This window comes from Fundulus heteroclitus, unplaced genomic scaffold (assembly GCF_011125445.2).
Source record: "Fundulus heteroclitus isolate FHET01 unplaced genomic scaffold, MU-UCD_Fhet_4.1 scaffold_91, whole genome shotgun sequence".
In the NCBI taxonomy this organism is placed as follows: domain Eukaryota; kingdom Metazoa; phylum Chordata; class Actinopteri; order Cyprinodontiformes; family Fundulidae; genus Fundulus; species Fundulus heteroclitus.
Genome location: NW_023397373.1, coordinates 897,504 through 922,913, shown reverse-complemented (window position 1 = coordinate 922,913; position 25,410 = coordinate 897,504). Strand labels below are relative to the sequence as shown.

The 25,410-nt window shown below is 43.6% G+C and overlaps 1 protein-coding gene across 1 annotated transcript in view; it reads left to right on the top strand.

The window, feature by feature from the left end:
- Positions 1-25,410, top strand: part of LOC118562424 (NACHT, LRR and PYD domains-containing protein 12-like) — a 79,058-nt gene that overhangs the window by 14,119 nt on the left and 39,529 nt on the right. The window contains exon 4 of the mRNA XM_036134797.1: positions 6,712-6,885. Within this exon, the coding sequence (XP_035990690.1) occupies positions 6,712-6,885 (174 nt within the window). The remainder of the gene's footprint in view (positions 1-6,711; positions 6,886-25,410) is intronic.

Here is a 25,410-nt window from a genome sequence, read left to right as displayed (position 1 = left end):
GCGTGTTGACGGACGTGGGTTACTGACCTGGTAGCTGTGCTGTCGCTGGGTGGAGCCGGGGTGGGTCTGGGGGTCTGGGGTCCCTGGGGCGCGCCGCCCTCGGGCGGGGGGTGTGCCGCTTTTGGTGTGGGCCAGCGCGCGCCCGGGTGTCCGCCCATGCACGGGGCCTTGGGTGCACTGGGGGGCCTCGGGGCCTGTTGAGCTGGTAGGGGGGCATGGTCAATAACATCTCCAGGCAGATGCTCTTCTCCTTCATTGGATAGGCACTCTGCTAGTGGGGGGAGGGGGAAGGAGGGAGAGTAGGGACCTACCCAGCCTGGATGTCTACTGTCGAATGTATGGTGAGTTGTTTGAACGTTAGTGTCGTCTTCCAGTGCGGGTTTCGCTTGGGGGGTGGGGTTTGGGATGGCTCATGCGGGCCGGCTGGCCAGGGTCCCCCCCTCTTATTTATCCATCCATCCATTTTCCAAACCGCTTAATCCCTCATGGGGTCGCGGGGGTTGCTGGTGCCTATCTCCAGCGTTCACCGGGCGAGAGGCGGGTACACCCTGGACAGGTCGCCAGCCTGTCGCAGGGCAACACAGAGAGACAAACAACCATTTACGCACACACTCACACCTAAGGACAATTTGGAGAAGCCAATTAACCTAACAGTCATGTTTTTGGACTGTGGGAGTAAGCCGGAGTGCCCGGAGAGAACCCACGCATGCACAGGGAGAACATGCAAACTCCATGCAGAAAGACCCAGGGGTGTACTTGAACCCAGGACCTTCTTGCTGCAAGGCAACAGTGCTACCCACTGCGCCACTGTGCAGCCATTCTCTTATTTATTTATTTATTTATGTATTTATTTATTAATATTATTATTTTATTTATTTATTTATTTAGTTTTTTTGGGGGGGGGGTAAAGCCAGTAGGCTTGGTGGGTGGGCTGGGGGGGGTTGAGGTGTTGGTCCTGGTGGGTGGTTGGCTGGCAGGCCCTGCGGCCTCTCCCTGGCCCCCGGGCTATGGTGGTGCCGCTGGCGAGGCCCCCTTCTCTGGGTGGGGCTTTCGGGGAGCAGGGGTGCCTATTGGAGTAAGTTGGGGAGCTGGCTCCCTGGGATAGCTTCCCAGTCATTTGCTCCCCATCCCCGGACTCCTCCCTCTGCCTGCTCCATCTCGCCGCCACACATGTAGGTCCTGGGGGAGAGGGCGTTACTGGAGGTTGCCACTTTCTGGTGACGCCCCTCTCCCCAATTTTATCATGCATCTTAGACACTTTCACTTCAAACATTTTCACAATTCACACTCATGTAGGCCATGGTAGGGAGGGGGTGGGGGCAAGACGTCTGGGGGGGGCTTATGTTGTGTGAGCCTCACCTCGGACGGCTCCCTTGACCCCCTCTCCCACTTAGACATTGAGGGTTCTGGGCAGTCGCCCGTAGGGGGTGCGCTGGCAACAGCTTACTTCCGGAAGGGGGGTGGGCTGTGCCGTGCATCCCCTTCGGCGCTCCCAGTTTTTAAACGCACTTGAGAACAACATGCAACAACACAACATCTGAGCAGGCGTAGGGAGGATCAGGGTCTTCTGCACACCCCCGTTCTCCGATGGCGGCAAGGAGTCTGGGGCCTGGAGGAGGTGCGGGCCACTGTGTCCGGGGTCTTGGCGGGGGGCTGCAATGGGTAGTCAGCAGCTTGCCAGGTCTGGGGCTGACGCCTCCGCTCCCCCCAGGAGGGGCGGGGGGCAGGGATGGCAAGGGTAAGGTGGGGGAGGGAGGGGGTTTATTAGGTATTTAGGGGGTGAGGGGGGCTCTGGCTGGGTGGCTCATACGGGTCGTGTTGGCCCGCCCGGTCCGGGGGGCGTCTGGTCCGGGGCCGGGGCCCGGGGGTCGGGCACAAGCAGTCATATAGTCGATTTGGGGTGACCCCCCACCTCTGGTCAGTGTTGGATGCAAGTGTTATGTGGGAATGTGTGTACAGCGTCTTTTTTTTTTTTTTTTTATCTGTGTGTGGTGAGTGTGGCACAAGGGAGGGATGGTGTGAATGAGTTTTCCTTTTTTTTTTTTTTTTTTTCCCAGGTATGGGTGTGGTCCGCTCCCTCTCCCAAGAACATGTCAAGTCTCCGCTAGGTGCGGATCCCATCCCCCCATGTCCTGCCCTCCTCCGCTACATTGGCAGGCGCCTTGGCCCTCTGGCGCATTGGTTGGCTTTGGGTTTGGGGCGGGTTCCCGGGCGTGCGCCGGCCCACTCCCGGTGGCCTCTTCGCGGGGCCTGGCCCCCCGGGGGGCGGTCAGGGCCCCCATCGCGGGGGCGGGGCGCCCCTGGGGCCTCTGGCCCCCAGGGCCCATGGCCGGGACCACTTCAGCCGGGCTAGCTGCCGGCGGAGCCCACGGGCTCGTCCCCGCGGCTCTTGAGGGTGTCGGCATTGCGGTGGCTGGGGGATTTCCTCGGGGTCGTCTCTGCTCCTTCCTTGGGGGGGGGGATTGCAGATATCCTGTGTCGGCCCCTCCTGGGCGACCTGCTTTAGGGACCCCTTTGGGTCCTCTGACTCCTGCCTCTGTGCTCGGGGAAGGCGGGCCTTTGGTTCTCCACAAACACTATCAAGCTATTTACTTCTGGATAATATTCACCTAAACTAGTGCACTCTCACATCTCCCACAGGTGCTGGGTCCCAGGTATTAAGTGTTCACTTATATACAGTAATCTTATAATTTATTTATTTATGTTCTTTCACTTTCATTTTTTCAAGTATCACATTACACATGTCAGCTTACATAATAATATATATGATTTAGCAATGGCATCTAGGTGTTATTCGATTGTATCTGTTGCTTTATGTCTGTTGGTTGTGCTGTTCTTTTTGCATCTCTCTTTCCAGGTGACGGAGCAGACGGAGAAGGTTTTATCATTCTCTCCCTTTTATCTCCTCTTTCTTTCACCTCTACTCTTTTTTTTCTTTTCTTTCTCTTTCACTTCTTGTTCTTCCTTTACTCCCCCATTGTAATGTCCATATAATTTGAAATTCTCCTCGCAGGAATCACAATAAAGCTATTTACAAGCATAAATCAAGTGGAGCACTATGGCGAAAGCTGTTCGCTCCACTTGTAAAAGCAAAATCTGTCGAGCTCTATCTGGCATTGAGACATCAATTCCTATTGCCACATTGCTAGACAGGAGACTGGGAAGAAAAAATACATAAATAAAAAAATAAATGAAAAAATAAAACAGCCCGATTAATAACCGATAAAAGGCAAGGCAAGGCAAGGCAAATTTATTTATATAGCACAATTCAGTACAGGGACAATGCAAAGTGCTTTACATGATTAAAATATAGCAAATTAAAACAGAATAAAAGTAAGTAGGAATAAAATGTAGATAGAAATTAGAACAAAGAAGTGGTGATTCAGTTAACTAGAACAGTTGAAGGCAATCCTAAACAAATGTGTTTTTAATCTTGATTTAAAGGAACTCAGGCTTTCCGCACCTTTACAATTTTCTGGAAGTTTGTTCCAGATAAGTGGAGCATAGGAACTAAATGCTGCTTCTCCTTGTTTAGTTCTGGTTCTAGGTATGCAGAGTAGGCTGGAGCCAGAAGACCTTAGTGGTCTGGATGGTTGATACACCGATAACAAGTCTGTGATGTATTTAGGTGCTAAGCCATTCAGGGATTTATAGACTAACAGAAGTATTTTAAAGTCTATTCTCTGAGATACAGGGAGCCAGTGTAAGGACTTTAGAACTGGAGTTATGTGCTCTACTTTCTTAGTCTTGGTGAGGATGCGGGCAGCAGCGTTCTGGATCAGCTGCAGCTGTCTGACCCACTTTTTAGGCAGACCTGTGAAAACACCGTTGCAGTAATCTATTCGACTAAAAATAAACGCATGGATTCGTTTTTCCAGATCCTGCTGAGACATCAGTCCTTTAATCCTAGAAATGTTCTTCAGGTGATAGAAAGCCGACCTTGTAACTGTCTTTAGGTGCTTTTGGAGGTTCAGGTCTGAGTCCATCACTACTCCCAGATTTCGGGCCTGATTGGTGGTTTTTAGCTGAAGCAGCTGGAGCTGTGTGCTAACTTTTGATCTCTCTTCTATTGGTCCAAATGTTATTACTTCTGTTTTGTTTTTATTCAACTGAAGAAAATTTTGGCACATCCACGCATTGATTTCTTCTAGGCATTTATTCAGTGCCTGAACTGGTTCATAGTCACCTGGTGACATGGTGATGTAGAGCTGTGTGTCGTCTGCATAGTTATGGTAGCTGATGTTGTTGTTTTTTATCATCTGAGCAAGAGGGAGCATGTAGATATTGAAAAAGAGGGGACCCAGGATGGACCCTTGGGGAACCCCACATGTGATTTTTGTCATCTCTGATGTAAAGTTACCTACTGATACAAAAAATTCCCTGTCCTTTAAGTAGGATTTAAACCAGTTGAGAGCTGTACCAGAGAGACCAACCCAGTTCTCCAGGCACTTTAACAGAATGGAGTGATCGACAGTATCAAATGCTGCACTGAGGTCCAATAGAACCAGCAAGGTGGTTCTTCCACAGTCTGTATTTATATGGATGTCATTAAAAACCTTGATAAGGGCGGTCTCTGTACTGTGGTGAGCACGGAAGCCAGACTGGAAAATGTCAAAGCGGCTGGTCGTTGTTAAGAAGGTGTTTAATTGTTGAAATACAGCTTTTTCAATAATCTTACTGATAAAGGGGAGGTTTGAGATGGGCCTGTAGTTCTGGAGTAGTAGTTTGTCTAAATTGTTCTTTTTCAGCAGTGGTTTGATAATTGCTGTTTTTAGGGACTGGGGGAAAACACCTGACAGAAGGGACGTGTTTATTATCTGAGTCAACTCAGACGCTATGACAGGTAAAACTTTCTTAAGGAAAACTGTGGGTAGAACATCAAGGCAGCATGAAGAGGAACTTAGCTGCTGAATGATCTGCTCTAAGCTTTTGTGGTTTATTTGGCTGAATTGGGACATTTTGTCAGGATAAGTTCCAGCTGAATACGGCTTTGGTTCTGGAGCTGGTGTGGATGTACAAACTGATCCTCTAATTTTTAGGATTTTTTCAGTAAAGAAGTTAGCAAATTCATTGCAGGCCCTGGTGGAGTGGAGTTCTGAAGCCACGGACACAGGAGGATTTGTTAACCTGTCGACTGTGGAAAATAAGACACGAGCATTATTAATGTTTTTCTTGATGATCTCTGAGAAGAAAGATTCTCTTGCATTTTTCAGTTGTAAGTTATATCTGTAAAGTCTCTCTTTATAGATGTCATAGTGAACCTGGAGTCTGTTCTTTCTCCACCTGCGTTCAGCTTTCCGGCATTCCCTTTTTTCACTTCTAGCTGCTGGAGCATTTCTCCAAGGAGATTTTTTTTTCTTCCCGGAAACAACTTTCACTTTAACTGGAGCAATGCAGTCAATGATGTCTGAGACTTTAGAATGAAAGTTATCTACTAGCTCATCTACTGAGTTGCAGCCCATGGTTGAAGTAGCAGAGTAAGCTTGAATAAAATTTTCTGTGGCATTGTCCTTAAAGGTGCGTTTTCTTACGATGTCCCTTTGGCTAAATGAGTCACTGGAAATGATACATTCAAAGGTAACGGAGAAGGGGACATCAGTTACATTGACCTGTGAAATGTTTAGACCTGGTGATTTAGTCTGTGCCTCATTATTCCAGTGTTCAGTGTTTAGTGCTAAAACCTAATACCACGCATAGATCAGTAGTCCACGTTTACACTGCAAGTTTGCTGGTTCAAATCCCACAGGCTCCTGCCCTGGATCCCTGAGTAAACCCTTAGAGCCAGAATGCTTCGGGGCGCCACCCAGTGGCAGCCCACTGCTCCCTGAGGGACGGGTTAAATGCAGAGGACACATTTTATTGGTTTCCAAAGATGTGCTGAAAAATGCAGATGATTCTTATTTAGTCCAAAGCTCTGAGCTGCCCTCAGGTCTTCAGGATGGCTGATCCACAGCTGAGGGCTGCAGGTGGAGAAAGTCTCCTCATGGTAGGTTTTAGTTCTCACAATGAGCCACCAGACACACAGAGACCCACTGAGAACAACTGAGCCAGGATGATGGAGAACATGTGAGCCCAGCAGCAGAACATGGGACCAATGTTCATTGATCAGGGACTGAAGGAGCAGAACTTTAACCAGACGCCATGTTTCCTTAGAGAAAAGCATCCATGCAGGCTGCTGCTTTAGCTTGAAGATGAATCCAGAACAATGTGAGCTGAAACTCTGTTAAATGATCCATGTTTAGAACATTCTGGCTCTGAGAACCACTGTTCTAGCAGAACCCTGAGCCAGACTAGAAGACAGCAGCATTTTAAACAGACGCCAGAGCCATCAGACTTAAATATCAAGCAGCAGCAAGTGATCATGGATGGATTTATGTTCAAGGAGAGTTTATTGTTGGCTGCTAATCTCCAAGCTCTAGTGCCCCCCCCAACCCTAAGCCCAGAACATCTTCATCACCAGCCGCCACTGCTGAGAACCACACCTTGATCTGGAGCTTCACACGTCATGTTAACATGTTCTGGTTCTGCTGGCTTTAACTCTTTAAATCAGTTCTACTGGATCACATATCAGACATCAGTTCATCATGTTTCTGGAACTTTTACATTCAGGGACATTCATTTCAATTCTACATTTTATCATTTATTTGTTCATGTTTCAGTTTTAACCTGCATCCTGGTGGCTTCAGCTCACATCTTTCATTCTTTATTCAGATTGTGGAGCTGCAGTTTGTCAGAGATCAGTTGGGCGTCTCTGTTCTCTGCTCTGAAGTCCAACCCATCCCATCTGACAGAACTGAACCTGAGTGGAAACAACCTGAAAGATGGTGTAGTGAAGGAGCTCTGTGGTTTCCTCCAGACTCCCATCTGCAAACTACAGACACTGAGGTCAGACTCCATGTTTTAGTTCTGATATGTGTCATATGAAATTTGTGTTGACACTAAACTGCAGACATCTGGCTGATATTCTACTGATCCACACTGAGGATCTTCATGGTAAAGTCTGTATTCTTCTTCACTGCCTTGCTCCAGTTAAAGTTTCTTTCTTTTTCTAACTTCCTGTCAGCATTTATTCAATAATCAGCAGAAAACAATGAGCTGAATTCCAGTTTAGAGTTGCAGCTTTTATCTAGCTTTTATTCAGAATAATACATGTGCCCACATCGCCATCTTACCGGGGATCAAATGAAGGAGTATGGTAAACTCAAAAAGCTAAACACAAAGGCAGAAAATCAAGACAACAAACAGAATGGTCTGTTTCTGAGGCTGAAGGAGAAAAAACGTTTAAAATAGTCTTAAACGGTCAAAGAGGGTGTAAAGTCAAATGAGGAAAAAAAAATGCACTGTGTTTCACACAGACTTAAAAGAGGGACGGACAACAAGGAAGAGAGGGCGGAGAAGAAAGCAAGCCAGACAAAGAGGACGGAAGTTTGGGGGATCAGAGATCAAAAAACACAGCTAATAGGGTAGGGATAGCATTTATCATACCACAGTTTCATATTAAGGTAGGAAAAAGGATTAGTGATGGAGTTTCAGTGTATACAGGAGAAATGCTAGCTTTGCTTTTAGCAGTTCAATGGGTGGAAGAGGTAAGACCATTAAAATCAATCATTTGCTCAGATTCAAGTTCATCATTAATCAGTTTGCAAAATAATCAGTCAGACAGTAGACCTGATATATTAATTGAATACAACAAACGCTTTACAGAATAAATATGATGGGGTTAGTAGTAAATTTTGTTTGGGTTCCGGCACATAATGAGATTAAAGGAAATTAAATGGCAGACAGAATGGCTAAGGAGAGTACAAATAAGGTAAGGGTAGATATTAATGTTAGTTTTGGTATAACAAAAATAAAGGGTATAATTAAACAAAAAGCCAAAGATAGGTGGCAAAAGTTATGGGATGAAGAAAAGAAAGGAAGGTGGCTTTATAAAATACAAAAGAGAATTGGACAAATGAGAATAACAGAAAGGAACAGGAGAGAAGAGATAATTATTTCACGGCTTAGAATTGGACACACTGGATTGAATAGATCATTATTTTTGATAGGGAAACATCAGACAGGGAAATGTGACTGTGGGGAAGATGAGACTGTGGAACATGTAATTTTGAATTGTAATAAATATTGGATTCAGAGAAACAGGTTGACAAGGAAACTTAGTAACATGAAAATGAAACTTGATATTGTTGATTTATTGCGAAAGGAATCAGGAAGCAGAGGATACCAGGTCATATTTGAGTTTTTGAAACAGAGTAGGTTGTATAATAGGATATAGTTTTTTTTATTTTTTTTTTATTTTTTTTAATTTATTTTTTGTCATGCAGTCCACACTCCATACCAGTTGGTGGCGGTAATGCTCACCTAAACATTTTTTGCCAACCGCCAATAAAAATCAAGAAGAAGAAGAAGGGATCAGAGATCCTGACACTTTGTGCAGAGGAGGACAAATCTGTAAGACGAGCAGAGAGGCAGCCGGTTTTTACCTGCTTCTGGACCAATTTGCACATGTCCTGTCATTCACCAAATAGATGGAGGATAAAAGAAGGAAAACTGCGTGGTCCTTTGAGTAAAAACCCTGTTGATAAAAGTGTGCATGAATTTATCCATCCCTTTTCAAGTGGGGAAGCTGCACAGATTAAAAAAGAACTTGACAGTAAAAACCGGCATAAACTACTGAAGAAAAAATCAATAAGCTAATTGAAGGATCTTGCTAAAGAGAAGACAGTTGCTGACATCATTTGTTTCCCTGATCTGTGAACAACTGAGACTGATTCAAAAGATGGCAGAACCAGCTGATGGAAAGTCTGTTGAAGATGGAGAGAACGACAGCAAAGAGGTCGTTGACTCGATTGATCAATAACATAACTCGGATGCATGAAGATATGACTGAAGAGGAATTAAAGGACAGTTTCCACAAGCTCAACATAGAGGCTGGAAAAGTAATGGCAGCAAATGATGATCTGGAAGCAAGTCTCATCGCAGAGGTGGAATCCAGATTGGGTGAAGATGACAAAGCCGCAGTGACTGAACAGCAGAAATCTGATCTGGAAAAAACTGCAAAGGAATGTGAAGCAAAAGTAAGAGAAGTCAAATGCTTAATCCAGGAAACCCTGTGGAGAACCTTTGGAAGGAGTGAACTGTTAATTGCACTTCAAGCAGCAGAATCAGAATGTGAACATGCCGCCACTATCAGACCAGGAGTGGAAAAGGAGGCATACGACTTCACACTCAACCACCTGAAGGAACTCTTAAAGGTTGCAAAAGAAGCTCATTCTCACTGGAAAAGATGGATCCCTCATGGCAGACGGGATGAAATCCAAGATCGGCTGGGAGGATTGGAATTTAGGGTCCCCAAGCTGGTTTCCAGGACAGCAGAGTTCATTCATGCAAAGCTAAAAGAAGATGAAGGAAAAGAGGAGCAAATTGCAATGTTCCGAAATTATTCCTTACCAATCATCAAGCTAAAACCAACATCGCTACCAAAGTTTCTTGGAAACAAACGTGACTTTTATAGATGGAAAAGGGACTGGGAAGCACTTCAAAAACAAGGAGAACCAACCGGTTCAAAGGAGGTGAAAAAAGCGCAACTATTGGACAGTCTAGATGAGAAAATCACAAGAGACCTCCGCTTAATCTCCTATAGCACTCCAGAAGATATTTTTCAAATCATTGAAAACCGCTATGGAAATCAGACAGCTATAGCAATTGAAATTGTGGAAGAGCTACAGAAGATTCCTGCAGTTAGAGGTCACCAGCCAAGAAGAATCGTGGAGTTTATTCAAGCTGTTGAAAAAGCTCTTAAGGATTTAAGTGACCTTGGAAATACTGGCGCCATTAAAAACCCTCTGGTGACAAAGTCAATTGAAATGAAGCTTCCTGAAGTTTTAAAGAAGGAGTGGTTTGTTTATGCAGCTGATAAAAGGAATGCTGTGGTACCAGAGAATCAGTTTGATCACCTCCTTGCATTTCTGAAAGATCAAGAAAATATTTATGAGCAACTAGAGCAACTAAGAGAGGGGGATTCAAATAGAAGAGAGACCCGAATGGAGCAAAGACACGCCAGAACCAAGTCAGTCAAAGCAGTTGATGACTTTGCAAGCTGTGTTGTCTGTGGCGATGGAAAACACAGGAAAAGACTCTACTTTTGCAAACAGTTCAGAACATTAACATTAAATGAGAAAATTGCTGCGGTTAAGAAGGTAGGAGCATGCAGTAAGTGTTTGGAAATACATGAGGACAAATCATACTGCAAACCTGGGTTTTTGTGCAAGAATCAAAGCTGCAGGAGTGGGGACGATCCACATCACTACTATTTATGCCCAAGTGCTGAAGCTAAGAAAAGCAACACAGCCCAGAGGAGGAACCGAATGGGGCCAGAAGAAGACAAAAGTAGCAGAAAGCATACTGAGGATCAAGAAGATTTCTTAAGAAATTGTCTCCCGAGTTGGCCAAACATTGCAGAGATGTATTTTCAAATACTGCCTCTAGGGTTTTTAAGACAACTCAGAATCAGTTAAATCTCCTGATGGATAGTGGAGTGCAGGAACTGCCAGTGTTGATGATGCTTCTTGAAGTTACTGCAAATGCTGGACAAAAGATCGGCACATTAATTGATTTAGCGTCAGACACAAATTACATAACACACAAGGCTGCAAGTAGATTGAATCTCAAAAGTGAGGAGATCACGCTCATTGTCTACGGAGTTGGAGGGATGAAAGTTTGTGTGGAGACAAAACGTTACCTCTTGAAGATTCGTGTGAAAACCTCCAAAGGCACCCTTAAACCTTACCAGCTTGTTTGTTATGGACTTGACAGCATTACAGACATTCATAAGCATGTGAAGGCAAAGCAGCTTCAAAGATTTTTTCCAGATGTACCGCTGGATGAACTTGTAAGACCCAGATAAATAAGCTTACTTATAAGCCACAGAGAAGGTCAGTTGGCACCACAAAGAATTAGAGTTGTGGGGAACCTTGTACTGTGGGATGGGCCCTTAGGAAAGGTGGTTGGAGGAACTCACCCCGAGCTGTTTAAGGAACTTGCCATGAGAGCTCATGCAACCAAAACACATTTTGCAAGGTCAATGAGGACAGCTGCTGTGAGATATGAAGAAGTCATTCATGAAATCCCACAGCATCCGCCATTAGATCATCAGGTCTCCATCCAAGTTAAGGCATCAAAGACTGCAACTACAAGCCGAGATTTCTTGGAGTGGTGGAAATGGGACAGTATTGGCACAGCTTGTGAACCCAAGTGTGGAGGTTGTCGGTTGTGGCAACTGTCAGCCGGGAGGAAAGGCGATGACGCTTGCTGAAGAAAGGGAGCTTGAGGTAGTGAAGGAAGGCCTCACCTACAGTGGAGGAGACAGCCACACAGACGAACCTCACTGGCATGCTAGATACCCATGGTTAGAAGATCCAGCATCCCTGCCAGACAACAGAAATGCTGTCGAAGCTACATTCTTTAGAACAGAGAAACAACTGGCTAAAGAACCTGACTGGAAAGCTGCTTATACTGAACAAGTGCATGACATGCTTCAGCATGGAGCTGCGATTAAATTGTCTGAGGAAGCAATCAACAAATGGAACGGCCCAGTGTGGTATGTAAGCCATCTAATTGCTCCAAATCCGCACTCGGTGACAACTCCTGTAAGACTTGTGTGAAACAGCAGTCAGAAATTTAAAGGAGTAAGTATGAATGACCTGCTGATGAAAGGCCCAGATGTCCTAAACCCGATCCGTGCTGTCCTATTAAGGTTCCGAGAGGGAGCTTATGCTGCATTAGGAGATATAAAGAAAATGTATAACTCTGTTTGGCTGGAAGAAAGAGAAGTTCACCTGCACAGATTTATTTGGCGTGATTCTGAGGATGAGAGACTTGGAGATTATGCAGTTACAAGAGTGAACATTGGAGATAAACCTGCAGGATGCATTGCACAGGTGGCGATGCGAGAAACTGCAAGTTTACCCTCATTTATTCATCTTAAAGAAGAGAGGGAAGTCCTTCAGAATAACAGCTACGTTGATGACATTCTAACGTCCCACAATGACCCAGTCAGGTTAAAGGAAATCACAGAAAATGTGGAGCGCATTCTCAAAGCTGGAGGTTTCAAACTCAAACCATGGGTGTTTTCTGGGCAAAGTGGGAGGAACAACAAGCAGGATGAAGTGAAGGTAAAGACCATGGTACTACCAAACCAAATGCAGGATGAGGACAATAAAGCACTCGGCCTGGGGTACATTGTGGAGGAGGACAAACTTCATGTCATGGTCAGCATAAATTTTTCAAAGAGGAAAAAGAAGATGCGACTTGGGAAAGACCTTCAGTTGGACCAAATCAGAAGTCAAACACCAAACCCTTTGACAAGGCGGGAGCTCCTCAGTCAGGTGTCTGGTCTATACGGTCCAGTTGGTTTGGTAACTCCTGCAAAACAGAAAGGGGCAATCCTAGTGCGGAAAGCTTTCCAAGAGGCAAAGAAAGTGAGTAACCAGGTCAAAGACACCTGGGATTTAGCACTCTCCAGTGACCTTAGAGAAGATGCAATCAAGCTCTTTGAAGAGTACACTCAGCTTAGTAAGATCCAGTTTGGCAGAGCATTGACTCCCTTGCATAACAGCAGTGACCCTTTAGCAATTACGTTTTCAGATGGAAGTGAATATTCTTATGGAGCCGTGTTGTATCTGAGGTGGGGTTCAGCTCAAGATCCAATCATTAGACTGGCGGAATCCAAAGCTAAGCTTACTCCATTGGAACAAAAAGGTGAGGCTGTTAAAGCAGAGATATGTGGAGCTATGTTCGCATCACGATTGAAAAAGTACTTTGAAATGCACAGCCAAATCAAAGTTGAGAAGTGGTATCACCTCATTGATAGCCAAACAGTTCTTGGAGCAATTCAAAGAGAAAGCTATGGTTTTCAATCATTCTTTGCAAATAGGATTGGAGAGATCCAGAGCAACACAAGAATCCAAGATTGGTGGTGGATTCCTGGGAATCAAAACATTGCTGACATCATTACCCGAGGAGCCAGCCCTCAAGATCTTGGTATTGACTCTAAGTGGCAACAAGGCCCAGCATTTCTAAAATCTCCAGTTGAAAAGTGGCCAATTAAATCATCTAAACAACTTGCTATCGATGCAAAAGGAAGCATCACCAAGTTGCAAAAGAAGGCATTCATTGCTGTAACCACAAGGACTGGGATAAAGGGAATCAGAGCTCAAACAAGAATTACCTCAAAATCAAACGGAGGCCTTCTATTAAATAAATAGAAGGCCATCTGTGTCCATACAGAACCTGGTGGGTGTTTGTCGCTTTAGTAGTTTAACACGACTGGTCAAGACAGTTGCCTGGGTTTGGAGAGCGGCAAAGAGATTCATTAGAAAAAATCAAGCTGCAGTTAAACCAAAGTGGGAGGCAGTCTGCTCAACAGGGGTAATTTCTGTGAGAGAACGAGAAGATGCTCTCAGGGACATTTTTCTTGCTGCTCAGATGAGTGCCAACCTTCCCAGCACAACCATAGATAGGTTGGCGGTTTATCAAGAGAAAGAGTCTGGATTATTAGTCTGTGGCGGCAGAGTACAAATCTTTAGAGAGGACAGAGCTGCAGTTCCCATCATACCCCATGATGCCTGGGTGTCAACACTGTTGGAAAGAGAAGCTCATAATGTTGCACATGATGGAGTTGGTGGAACCCTACTAAGGATGAGGAAAAAAGCCTGGGTTGTAAAAGGAAGGAGGATAGCCCAAAAGATTATTGACAGCTGTATGGTCTGCAGGAGAGCTCGGGCTCTGAAGTGTCAGCAGGTGATGGGCGATTTGCCACCTGAGAGGGCTGAGCCTTCGCCTCCTTTTAAGTTCACCAATGAGCTGAATTCCAGTTTAGAGTTGCAGCTTTTATCTAGCTTTTATTCAGAATAATACATGTGCCCACATCGCCATCTTACCGGGGATCAAATGAAGGAGTATGGTAAACTCAAAAAGCTAAACACAAAGGCAGAAAATCAAGACAACAAACAGAATGGTCTGTTTCTGAGGCTGAAGGAGAAAAAACGTTTAAAATAGTCTTAAACGGTCAAAGAGGGTGTGAAGTCAAATGAGGGGGAAAAAAATGCACTGTGTTTCACACGGACTTAAAAGAGGGACGGACAACAAGGAAGAGAGGGCGGAGAAGAAAGCAAGCCAGACAAAGAGGACGGAAGTTTGGGGGATCAGAGATCAAAAAACACAGCTAATAGGGTAGGGATAGCATTTATCATACCACAGTTTCATATTAAGGTAGGAAAAAGGATTAGTGATGGAGTTTCAGTGTATACAGGAGAAATGCTAGCTTTGCTTTTAGCAGTTCAATGGGTGGAAGAGGTAAGACCATTAAAATCAATCATTTGCTCAGATTCAAGTTCATCATTAATCAGTTTGCAAAATAATCAGTCAGACAGTAGACCTGATATATTAATTGAATACAACAAACGCTTTACAGAATAAATATGATGGGGTTAGTAGTAAATTTTGTTTGGGTTCCGGCACATAATGAGATTAAAGGAAATTAAATGGCAGACAGAATGGCTAAGGAGAGTACAAATAAGGTAAGGGTAGATATTAATGTTAGTTTTGGTATAACAAAAATAAAGGGTATAATTAAACAAAAAGCCAAAGATAGGTGGCAAAAGTTATGGGATGAAGAAAAGAAAGGAAGGTGGCTTTATAAAATACAAAAGAGAATTGGACAAATGAGAATAACAGAAAGGAACAGGAGAGAAGAGATAATTATTTCACGGCTTAGAATTGGACACACTGGATTGAATAGATCATTATTTTTGATAGGGAAACATCAGACAGGGAAATGTGACTGTGGGGAAGATGAGACTGTGGAACATGTAATTTTGAATTGTAATAAATATTGGATTCAGAGAAACAGGTTGACAAGGAAACTTAGTAACATGAAAATGAAACTTGATATTGTTGATTTATTGCGAAAGGAATCAGGAAGCAGAGGATACCAGGTCATATTTGAGTTTTTGAAACAGAGTAGGTTGTATAATAGGATATAGTTTTTTTTATTTTTTTTTTATTTTTTTTTATTTATTTTTTGTCATGCAGTCCACACTCCATACCAGTTGGTGGCGGTAATGCTCACCTAAACATTTTTTGCCAACCGCCAATAAAAATCAAGAAGAAGAAGAAGGGATCAGAGATCCTGACACTTTGTGCAGAGGAGGACAAATCTGTAAGACGAGCAGAGAGGCAGCCGGTTTTTACCTGCTTCTGGACCAATTTGCACATGTCCTGTCATTCACCAAATAGATGGAGGATAAAAGAAGGAAAACTGCGTGGTCCTTTGAGTAAAAACCCTGTTGATAAAAGTGTGCATGAATTTATCCATCCCTTTTCAAGTGGGGAAGCTGCACAGATTAAAAAAGAACTTGACAGTAAAAACCGGCATAAACTACTGAAGAAAAAATCAATAAGCTAATTGAAGGATCTTGCTAAAGAGAAGACAGTTGCTGACATCATTTGTTTCCCTGATCTGTGAACAACTGAGACTGATTCAAAAGATGGCAGAACCAGCTGATGGAAAGTCTGTTGAAGATGGAGAGAACGACAGCAAAGAGGTCGTTGACTCGATTGATCAATAACATAACTCGGATGCATGAAGATATGACTGAAGAGGAATTAAAGGACAGTTTCCACAAGCTCAACATAGAGGCTGGAAAAGTAATGGCAGCAAATGATGATCTGGAAGCAAGTCTCATCGCAGAGGTGGAATCCAGATTGGGTGAAGATGACAAAGCCGCAGTGACTGAACAGCAGAAATCTGATCTGGAAAAAACTGCAAAGGAATGTGAAGCAAAAGTAAGAGAAGTCAAATGCTTAATCCAGGAAACCCTGTGGAGAACCTTTGGAAGGAGTGAACTGTTAATTGCACTTCAAGCAGCAGAATCAGAATGTGAACATGCCGCCACTATCAGACCAGGAGTGGAAAAGGAGGCATACGACTTCACACTCAACCACCTGAAGGAACTCTTAAAGGTTGCAAAAGAAGCTCATTCTCACTGGAAAAGATGGATCCCTCATGGCAGACGGGATGAAATCCAAGATCGGCTGGGAGGATTGGAATTTAGGGTCCCCAAGCTGGTTTCCAGGACAGCAGAGTTCATTCATGCAAAGCTAAAAGAAGATGAAGGAAAAGAGGAGCAAATTGCAATGTTCCGAAATTATTCCTTACCAATCATCAAGCTAAAACCAACATCGCTACCAAAGTTTCTTGGAAACAAACGTGACTTTTATAGATGGAAAAGGGACTGGGAAGCACTTCAAAAACAAGGAGAACCAACCGGTTCAAAGGAGGTGAAAAAAGCGCAACTATTGGACAGTCTAGATGAGAAAATCACAAGAGACCTCCGCTTAATCTCCTATAGCACTCCAGAAGATATTTTTCAAATCATTGAAAACCGCTATGGAAATCAGACAGCTATAGCAATTGAAATTGTGGAAGAGCTACAGAAGATTCCTGCAGTTAGAGGTCACCAGCCAAGAAGAATCGTGGAGTTTATTCAAGCTGTTGAAAAAGCTCTTAAGGATTTAAGTGACCTTGGAAATACTGGCGCCATTAAAAACCCTCTGGTGACAAAGTCAATTGAAATGAAGCTTCCTGAAGTTTTAAAGAAGGAGTGGTTTGTTTATGCAGCTGATAAAAGGAATGCTGTGGTACCAGAGAATCAGTTTGATCACCTCCTTGCATTTCTGAAAGATCAAGAAAATATTTATGAGCAACTAGAGCAACTAAGAGAGGGGGATTCAAATAGAAGAGAGACCCGAATGGAGCAAAGACACGCCAGAACCAAGTCAGTCAAAGCAGTTGATGACTTTGCAAGCTGTGTTGTCTGTGGCGATGGAAAACACAGGAAAAGACTCTACTTTTGCAAACAGTTCAGAACATTAACATTAAATGAGAAAATTGCTGCGGTTAAGAAGGTAGGAGCATGCAGTAAGTGTTTGGAAATACATGAGGACAAATCATACTGCAAACCTGGGTTTTTGTGCAAGAATCAAAGCTGCAGGAGTGGGGACGATCCACATCACTACTATTTATGCCCAAGTGCTGAAGCTAAGAAAAGCAACACAGCCCAGAGGAGGAACCGAATGGGGCCAGAAGAAGACAAAAGTAGCAGAAAGCATACTGAGGATCAAGAAGATTTTCTTAAGAAATTGTCTCCCGAGTTGGCCAAACATTGCAGAGATGTATTTTCAAATACTGCCTCTAGGGTTTTTAAGACAACTCAGAATCAGTTAAATCTCCTGATGGATAGTGGAGTGCAGGAACTGCCAGTGTTGATGATGCTTCTTGAAGTTACTGCAAATGCTGGACAAAAGATCGGCACATTAATTGATTTAGCGTCAGACACAAATTACATAACACACAAGGCTGCAAGTAGATTGAATCTCAAAAGTGAGGAGATCACGCTCATTGTCTACGGAGTTGGAGGGATGAAAGTTTGTGTGGAGACAAAACGTTACCTCTTGAAGATTCGTGTGAAAACCTCCAAAGGCACCCTTAAACCTTACCAGCTTGTTTGTTATGGACTTGACAGCATTACAGACATTCATAAGCATGTGAAGGCAAAGCAGCTTCAAAGATTTTTTCCAGATGTACCGCTGGATGAACTTGTAAGACCCAGATAAATAAGCTAACTTATAAGCCACAGAGAAGGTCAGTTGGCACCACAAAGAATTAGAGTTGTGGGGAACCTTGTACTGTGGGATGGGCCCTTAGGAAAGGTGGTTGGAGGAACTCACCCCGAGCTGTTTAAGGAACTTGCCATGAGAGCTCATGCAACCAAAACACATTTTGCAAGGTCAATGAGGACAGCTGCTGTGAGATATGAAGAAGTCATTCATGAAATCCCACAGCATCCGCCATTAGATCATCAGGTCTCCATCCAAGTTAAGGCATCAAAGACTGCAACTACAAGCCGAGATTTCTTGGAGTGGTGGAAATGGGACAGTATTGGCACAGCTTGTGAACCCAAGTGTGGAGGTTGTCGGTGTGGCAACTGTCAGCCGGGAGGAAAGGCGATGACGCTTGCTGAAGAAAGGGAGCTTGAGGTAGTGAAGGAAGGCCTCACCTACAGTGGAGGAGACAGCCACACAGACGAACCTCACTGGCATGCTAGATACCCATGGTTAGAAGATCCAGCATCCCTGCCAGACAACAGAAATGCTGTCGAAGCTACATTCTTTAGAACAGAGAAACAACTGGCTAAAGAACCTGACTGGAAAGCTGCTTATACTGAACAAGTGCATGACATGCTTCAGCATGGAGCTGCGATTAAATTGTCTGAGGAAGCAATCAACAAATGGAACGGCCCAGTGTGGTATGTAAGCCATCTAATTGCTCCAAATCCGCACTCGGTGACAACTCCTGTAAGACTTGTGTGAAACAGCAGTCAGAAATTTAAAGGAGTAAGTATGAATGACCTGCTGATGAAAGGCCCAGATGTCCTAAACCCGATCCGTGCTGTCCTATTAAGGTTCCGAGAGGGAGCTTATGCTGCATTAGGAGATATAAAGAAAATGTATAACTCTGTTTGGCTGGAAGAAAGAGAAGTTCACCTGCACAGATTTATTTGGCGTGATTCTGAGGATGAGAGACTTGGAGATTATGCAGTTACAAGAGTGAACATTGGAGATAAACCTGCAGGATGCATTGCACAGGTGGCGATGCGAGAAACTGCAAGTTTACCCTCATTTATTCATCTTAAAGAAGAGAGGGAAGTCCTTCAGAATAACAGCTACGTTGATGACATTCTAACGTCCCACAATGACCCAGTCAGGTTAAAGGAAATCACAGAAAATGTGGAGCGCATTCTCAAAGCTGGAGGTTTCAAACTCAAACCATGGGTGTTTTCTGGGCAAAGTGGGAGGAACAACAAGCAGGATGAAGTGAAGGTAAAGACCATGGTACTACCAAACCAAATGCAGGATGAGGACAATAAAGCACTCGGCCTGGGGTACATTGTGGAGGAGGACAAACTTCATGTCATGGTCAGCATAAATTTTTCAAAGAGGAAAAAGAAGATGCGACTTGGGAAAGACCTTCAGTTGGACCAAATCAGAAGTCAAACACCAAACCCTTTGACAAGGCGGGAGCTCCTCAGTCAGGTGTCTGGTCTATACGGTCCAGTTGGTTTGGTAACTCCTGCAAAACAGAAAGGGGCAATCCTAGTGCGGAAAGCTTTCCAAGAGGCAAAGAAAGTGAGTAACCAGGTCAAAGACACCTGGGATTTAGCACTCTCCAGTGACCTTAGAGAAGATGCAATCAAGCTCTTTGAAGAGTACACTCAGCTTAGTAAGATCCAGTTTGGCAGAGCATTGACTCCCTTGCATAACAGCAGTGACCCTTTAGCAATTACGTTTTCAGATGGAAGTGAATATTCTTATGGAGCCGTGTTGTATCTGAGGTGGGGTTCAGCTCAAGATCCAATCATTAGACTGGCGGAATCCAAAGCTAAGCTTACTCCATTGGAACAAAAAGGTGAGGCTGTTAAAGCAGAGATATGTGGAGCTATGTTCGCATCACGATTGAAAAAGTACTTTGAAATGCACAGCCAAATCAAAGTTGAGAAGTGGTATCACCTCATTGATAGCCAAACAGTTCTTGGAGCAATTCAAAGAGAAAGCTATGGTTTTCAATCATTCTTTGCAAATAGGATTGGAGAGATCCAGAGCAACACAAGAATCCAAGATTGGTGGTGGATTCCTGGGAATCAAAACATTGCTGACATCATTACCCGAGGAGCCAGCCCTCAAGATCTTGGTATTGACTCTAAGTGGCAACAAGGCCCAGCATTTCTAAAATCTCCAGTTGAAAAGTGGCCAATTAAATCATCTAAACAACTTGCTATCGATGCAAAAGGAAGCATCACCAAGTTGCAAAAGAAGGCATTCATTGCTGTAACCACAAGGACTGGGATAAAGGAATCAGAGCTCAAACAAGAATTACCTCAAAATCAAACGGAGGCCTTCTATTAAATAAATAGAAGGCCATCTGTGTCCATACAGAACCTGGTGGGTGTTTGTCGCTTTAGTAGTTTAACACGACTGGTCAAGACAGTTGCCTGGGTTTGGAGAGCGGCAAAGAGATTCATTAGAAAAAATCAAGCTGCAGTTAAACCAAAGTGGGAGGCAGTCTGCTCAACAGGGGTAATTTCTGTGAGAGAACGAGAAGATGCTCTCAGGGACATTTTTCTTGCTGCTCAGATGAGTGCCAACCTTCCCAGCACAACCATAGATAGGTTGGCGGTTTATCAAGAGAAAGAGTCTGGATTATTAGTCTGTGGCGGCAGAGTACAAATCTTTAGAGAGGACAGAGCTGCAGTTCCCATCATACCCCATGATGCCTGGGTGTCAACACTGTTGGAAAGAGAAGCTCATAATGTTGCACATGATGGAGTTGGTGGAACCCTACTAAGGATGAGGAAAAAAGCCTGGGTTGTAAAAGGAAGGAGGATAGCCCAAAAGATTATTGACAGCTGTATGGTCTGCAGGAGAGCTCGGGCTCTGAAGTGTCAGCAGGTGATGGGCGATTTGCCACCTGAGAGGGCTGAGCCTTCGCCTCCTTTTAAGTTCACCAATGAGCTGAATTCCAGTTTAGAGTTGCAGCTTTTATCTAGCTTTTATTCAGAATAATACATGTGCCCACATCGCCATCTTACCGGGGATCAAATGAAGGAGTATGGTAAACTCAAAAAGCTAAACACAAAGGCAGAAAATCAAGACAACAAACAGAATGGTCTGTTTCTGAGGCTGAAGGAGAAAAAACGTTTAAAATAGTCTTAAACGGTCAAAGAGGGTGTGAAGTCAAATGAGGGGGAAAAAAATGCACTGTGTTTCACACGGACTTAAAAGAGGGACGGACAACAAGGAAGAGAGGGCGGAGAAGAAAGCAAGCCAGACAAAGAGGACGGAAGTTTGGGGGATCAGAGATCAAAAAACACAGCTAATAGGGTAGGGATAGCATTTATCATACCACAGTTTCATATTAAGGTAGGAAAAAGGATTAGTGATGGAGTTTCAGTGTATACAGGAGAAATGCTAGCTTTGCTTTTAGCAGTTCAATGGGTGGAAGAGGTAAGACCATTAAAATCAATCATTTGCTCAGATTCAAGTTCATCATTAATCAGTTTGCAAAATAATCAGTCAGACAGTAGACCTGATATATTAATTGAATACAACAAACGCTTTACAGAATAAATATGATGGGGTTAGTAGTAAATTTTGTTTGGGTTCCGGCACATAATGAGATTAAAGGAAATTAAATGGCAGACAGAATGGCTAAGGAGAGTACAAATAAGGTAAGGGTAGATATTAATGTTAGTTTTGGTATAACAAAAATAAAGGGTATAATTAAACAAAAAGCCAAAGATAGGTGGCAAAAGTTATGGGATGAAGAAAAGAAAGGAAGGTGGCTTTATAAAATACAAAAGAGAATTGGACAAATGAGAATAACAGAAAGGAACAGGAGAGAAGAGATAATTATTTCACGGCTTAGAATTGGACACACTGGATTGAATAGATCATTATTTTTGATAGGGAAACATCAGACAGGGAAATGTGACTGTGGGGAAGATGAGACTGTGGAACATGTAATTTTGAATTGTAATAAATATTGGATTCAGAGAAACAGGTTGACAAGGAAACTTAGTAACATGAAAATGAAACTTGATATTGTTGATTTATTGCGAAAGGAATCAGGAAGCAGAGGATACCAGGTCATATTTGAGTTTTTGAAACAGAGTAGGTTGTATAATAGGATATAGTTTTTTTTATTTTTTTTTTATTTTTTTTAATTTATTTTTTGTCATGCAGTCCACACTCCATACCAGTTGGTGGCGGTAATGCTCACCTAAACATTTTTTGCCAACCGCCAATAAAAATCAAGAAGAAGAAGAAGGGATCAGAGATCCTGACACTTTGTGCAGAGGAGGACAAATCTGTAAGACGAGCAGAGAGGCAGCCGGTTTTTACCTGCTTCTGGACCAATTTGCACATGTCCTGTCATTCACCAAATAGATGGAGGATAAAAGAAGGAAAACTGCGTGGTCCTTTGAGTAAAAACCCTGTTGATAAAAGTGTGCATGAATTTATCCATCCCTTTTCAAGTGGGGAAGCTGCACAGATTAAAAAAGAACTTGACAGTAAAAACCGGCATAAACTACTGAAGAAAAAATCAATAAGCTAATTGAAGGATCTTGCTAAAGAGAAGACAGTTGCTGACATCATTTGTTTCCCTGATCTGTGAACAACTGAGACTGATTCAAAAGATGGCAGAACCAGCTGATGGAAAGTCTGTTGAAGATGGAGAGAACGACAGCAAAGAGGTCGTTGACTCGATTGATCAATAACATAACTCGGATGCATGAAGATATGACTGAAGAGGAATTAAAGGACAGTTTCCACAAGCTCAACATAGAGGCTGGAAAAGTAATGGCAGCAAATGATGATCTGGAAGCAAGTCTCATCGCAGAGGTGGAATCCAGATTGGGTGAAGATGACAAAGCCGCAGTGACTGAACAGCAGAAATCTGATCTGGAAAAAACTGCAAAGGAATGTGAAGCAAAAGTAAGAGAAGTCAAATGCTTAATCCAGGAAACCCTGTGGAGAACCTTTGGAAGGAGTGAACTGTTAATTGCACTTCAAGCAGCAGAATCAGAATGTGAACATGCCGCCACTATCAGACCAGGAGTGGAAAAGGAGGCATACGACTTCACACTCAACCACCTGAAGGAACTCTTAAAGGTTGCAAAAGAAGCTCATTCTCACTGGAAAAGATGGATCCCTCATGGCAGACGGGATGAAATCCAAGATCGGCTGGGAGGATTGGAATTTAGGGTCCCCAAGCTGGTTTCCAGGACAGCAGAGTTCATTCATGCAAAGCTAAAAGAAGATGAAGGAAAAGAGGAGCAAATTGCAATGTTCCGAAATTATTCCTTACCAATCATCAAGCTAAAACCAACATCGCTACCAAAGTTTCTTGGAAACAAACGTGACTTTTATAGATGGAAAAGGGACTGGGAAGCACTTCAAAAACAAGGAGAACCAACCGGTTCAAAGGAGGTGAAAAAAGCGCAACTATTGGACAGTCTAGATGAGAAAATCACAAGAGACCTCCGCTTAATCTCCTATAGCACTCCAGAAGATATTTTTCAAATCATTGAAAACCGCTATGGAAATCAGACAGCTATAGCAATTGAAATTGTGGAAGAGCTACAGAAGATTCCTGCAGTTAGAGGTCACCAGCCAAGAAGAATCGTGGAGTTTATTCAAGCTGTTGAAAAAGCTCTTAAGGATTTAAGTGACCTTGGAAATACTGGCGCCATTAAAAACCCTCTGGTGACAAAGTCAATTGAAATGAAGCTTCCTGAAGTTTTAAAGAAGGAGTGGTTTGTTTATGCAGCTGATAAAAGGAATGCTGTGGTACCAGAGAATCAGTTTGATCACCTCCTTGCATTTCTGAAAGATCAAGAAAATATTTATGAGCAACTAGAGCAACTAAGAGAGGGGGATTCAAATAGAAGAGAGACCCGAATGGAGCAAAGACACGCCAGAACCAAGTCAGTCAAAGCAGTTGATGACTTTGCAAGCTGTGTTGTCTGTGGCGATGGAAAACACAGGAAAAGACTCTACTTTTGCAAACAGTTCAGAACATTAACATTAAATGAGAAAATTGCTGCGGTTAAGAAGGTAGGAGCATGCAGTAAGTGTTTGGAAATACATGAGGACAAATCATACTGCAAACCTGGGTTTTTGTGCAAGAATCAAAGCTGCAGGAGTGGGGACGATCCACATCACTACTATTTATGCCCAAGTGCTGAAGCTAAGAAAAGCAACACAGCCCAGAGGAGGAACCGAATGGGGCCAGAAGAAGACAAAAGTAGCAGAAAGCATACTGAGGATCAAGAAGATTTTCTTAAGAAATTGTCTCCCGAGTTGGCCAAACATTGCAGAGATGTATTTTCAAATACTGCCTCTAGGGTTTTTAAGACAACTCAGAATCAGTTAAATCTCCTGATGGATAGTGGAGTGCAGGAACTGCCAGTGTTGATGATGCTTCTTGAAGTTACTGCAAATGCTGGACAAAAGATCGGCACATTAATTGATTTAGCGTCAGACACAAATTACATAACACACAAGGCTGCAAGTAGATTGAATCTCAAAAGTGAGGAGATCACGCTCATTGTCTACGGAGTTGGAGGGATGAAAGTTTGTGTGGAGACAAAACGTTACCTCTTGAAGATTCGTGTGAAAACCTCCAAAGGCACCCTTAAACCTTACCAGCTTGTTTGTTATGGACTTGACAGCATTACAGACATTCATAAGCATGTGAAGGCAAAGCAGCTTCAAAGATTTTTTCCAGATGTACCGCTGGATGAACTTGTAAGACCCAGATAAATAAGCTTACTTATAAGCCACAGAGAAGGTCAGTTGGCACCACAAAGAATTAGAGTTGTGGGGAACCTTGTACTGTGGGATGGGCCCTTAGGAAAGGTGGTTGGAGGAACTCACCCCGAGCTGTTTAAGGAACTTGCCATGAGAGCTCATGCAACCAAAACACATTTTGCAAGGTCAATGAGGACAGCTGCTGTGAGATATGAAGAAGTCATTCATGAAATCCCACAGCATCCGCCATTAGATCATCAGGTCTCCATCCAAGTTAAGGCATCAAAGACTGCAACTACAAGCCGAGATTTCTTGGAGTGGTGGAAATGGGACAGTATTGGCACAGCTTGTGAACCCAAGTGTGGAGGTTGTCGGTGTGGCAACTGTCAGCCGGGAGGAAAGGCGATGACGCTTGCTGAAGAAAGGGAGCTTGAGGTAGTGAAGGAAGGCCTCACCTACAGTGGAGGAGACAGCCACACAGACGAACCTCACTGGCATGCTAGATACCCATGGTTAGAAGATCCAGCATCCCTGCCAGACAACAGAAATGCTGTCGAAGCTACATTCTTTAGAACAGAGAAACAACTGGCTAAAGAACCTGACTGGAAAGCTGCTTATACTGAACAAGTGCATGACATGCTTCAGCATGGAGCTGCGATTAAATTGTCTGAGGAAGCAATCAACAAATGGAACGGCCCAGTGTGGTATGTAAGCCATCTAATTGCTCCAAATCCGCACTCGGTGACAACTCCTGTAAGACTTGTGTGAAACAGCAGTCAGAAATTTAAAGGAGTAAGTATGAATGACCTGCTGATGAAAGGCCCAGATGTCCTAAACCCGATCCGTGCTGTCCTATTAAGGTTCCGAGAGGGAGCTTATGCTGCATTAGGAGATATAAAGAAAATGTATAACTCTGTTTGGCTGGAAGAAAGAGAAGTTCACCTGCACAGATTTATTTGGCGTGATTCTGAGGATGAG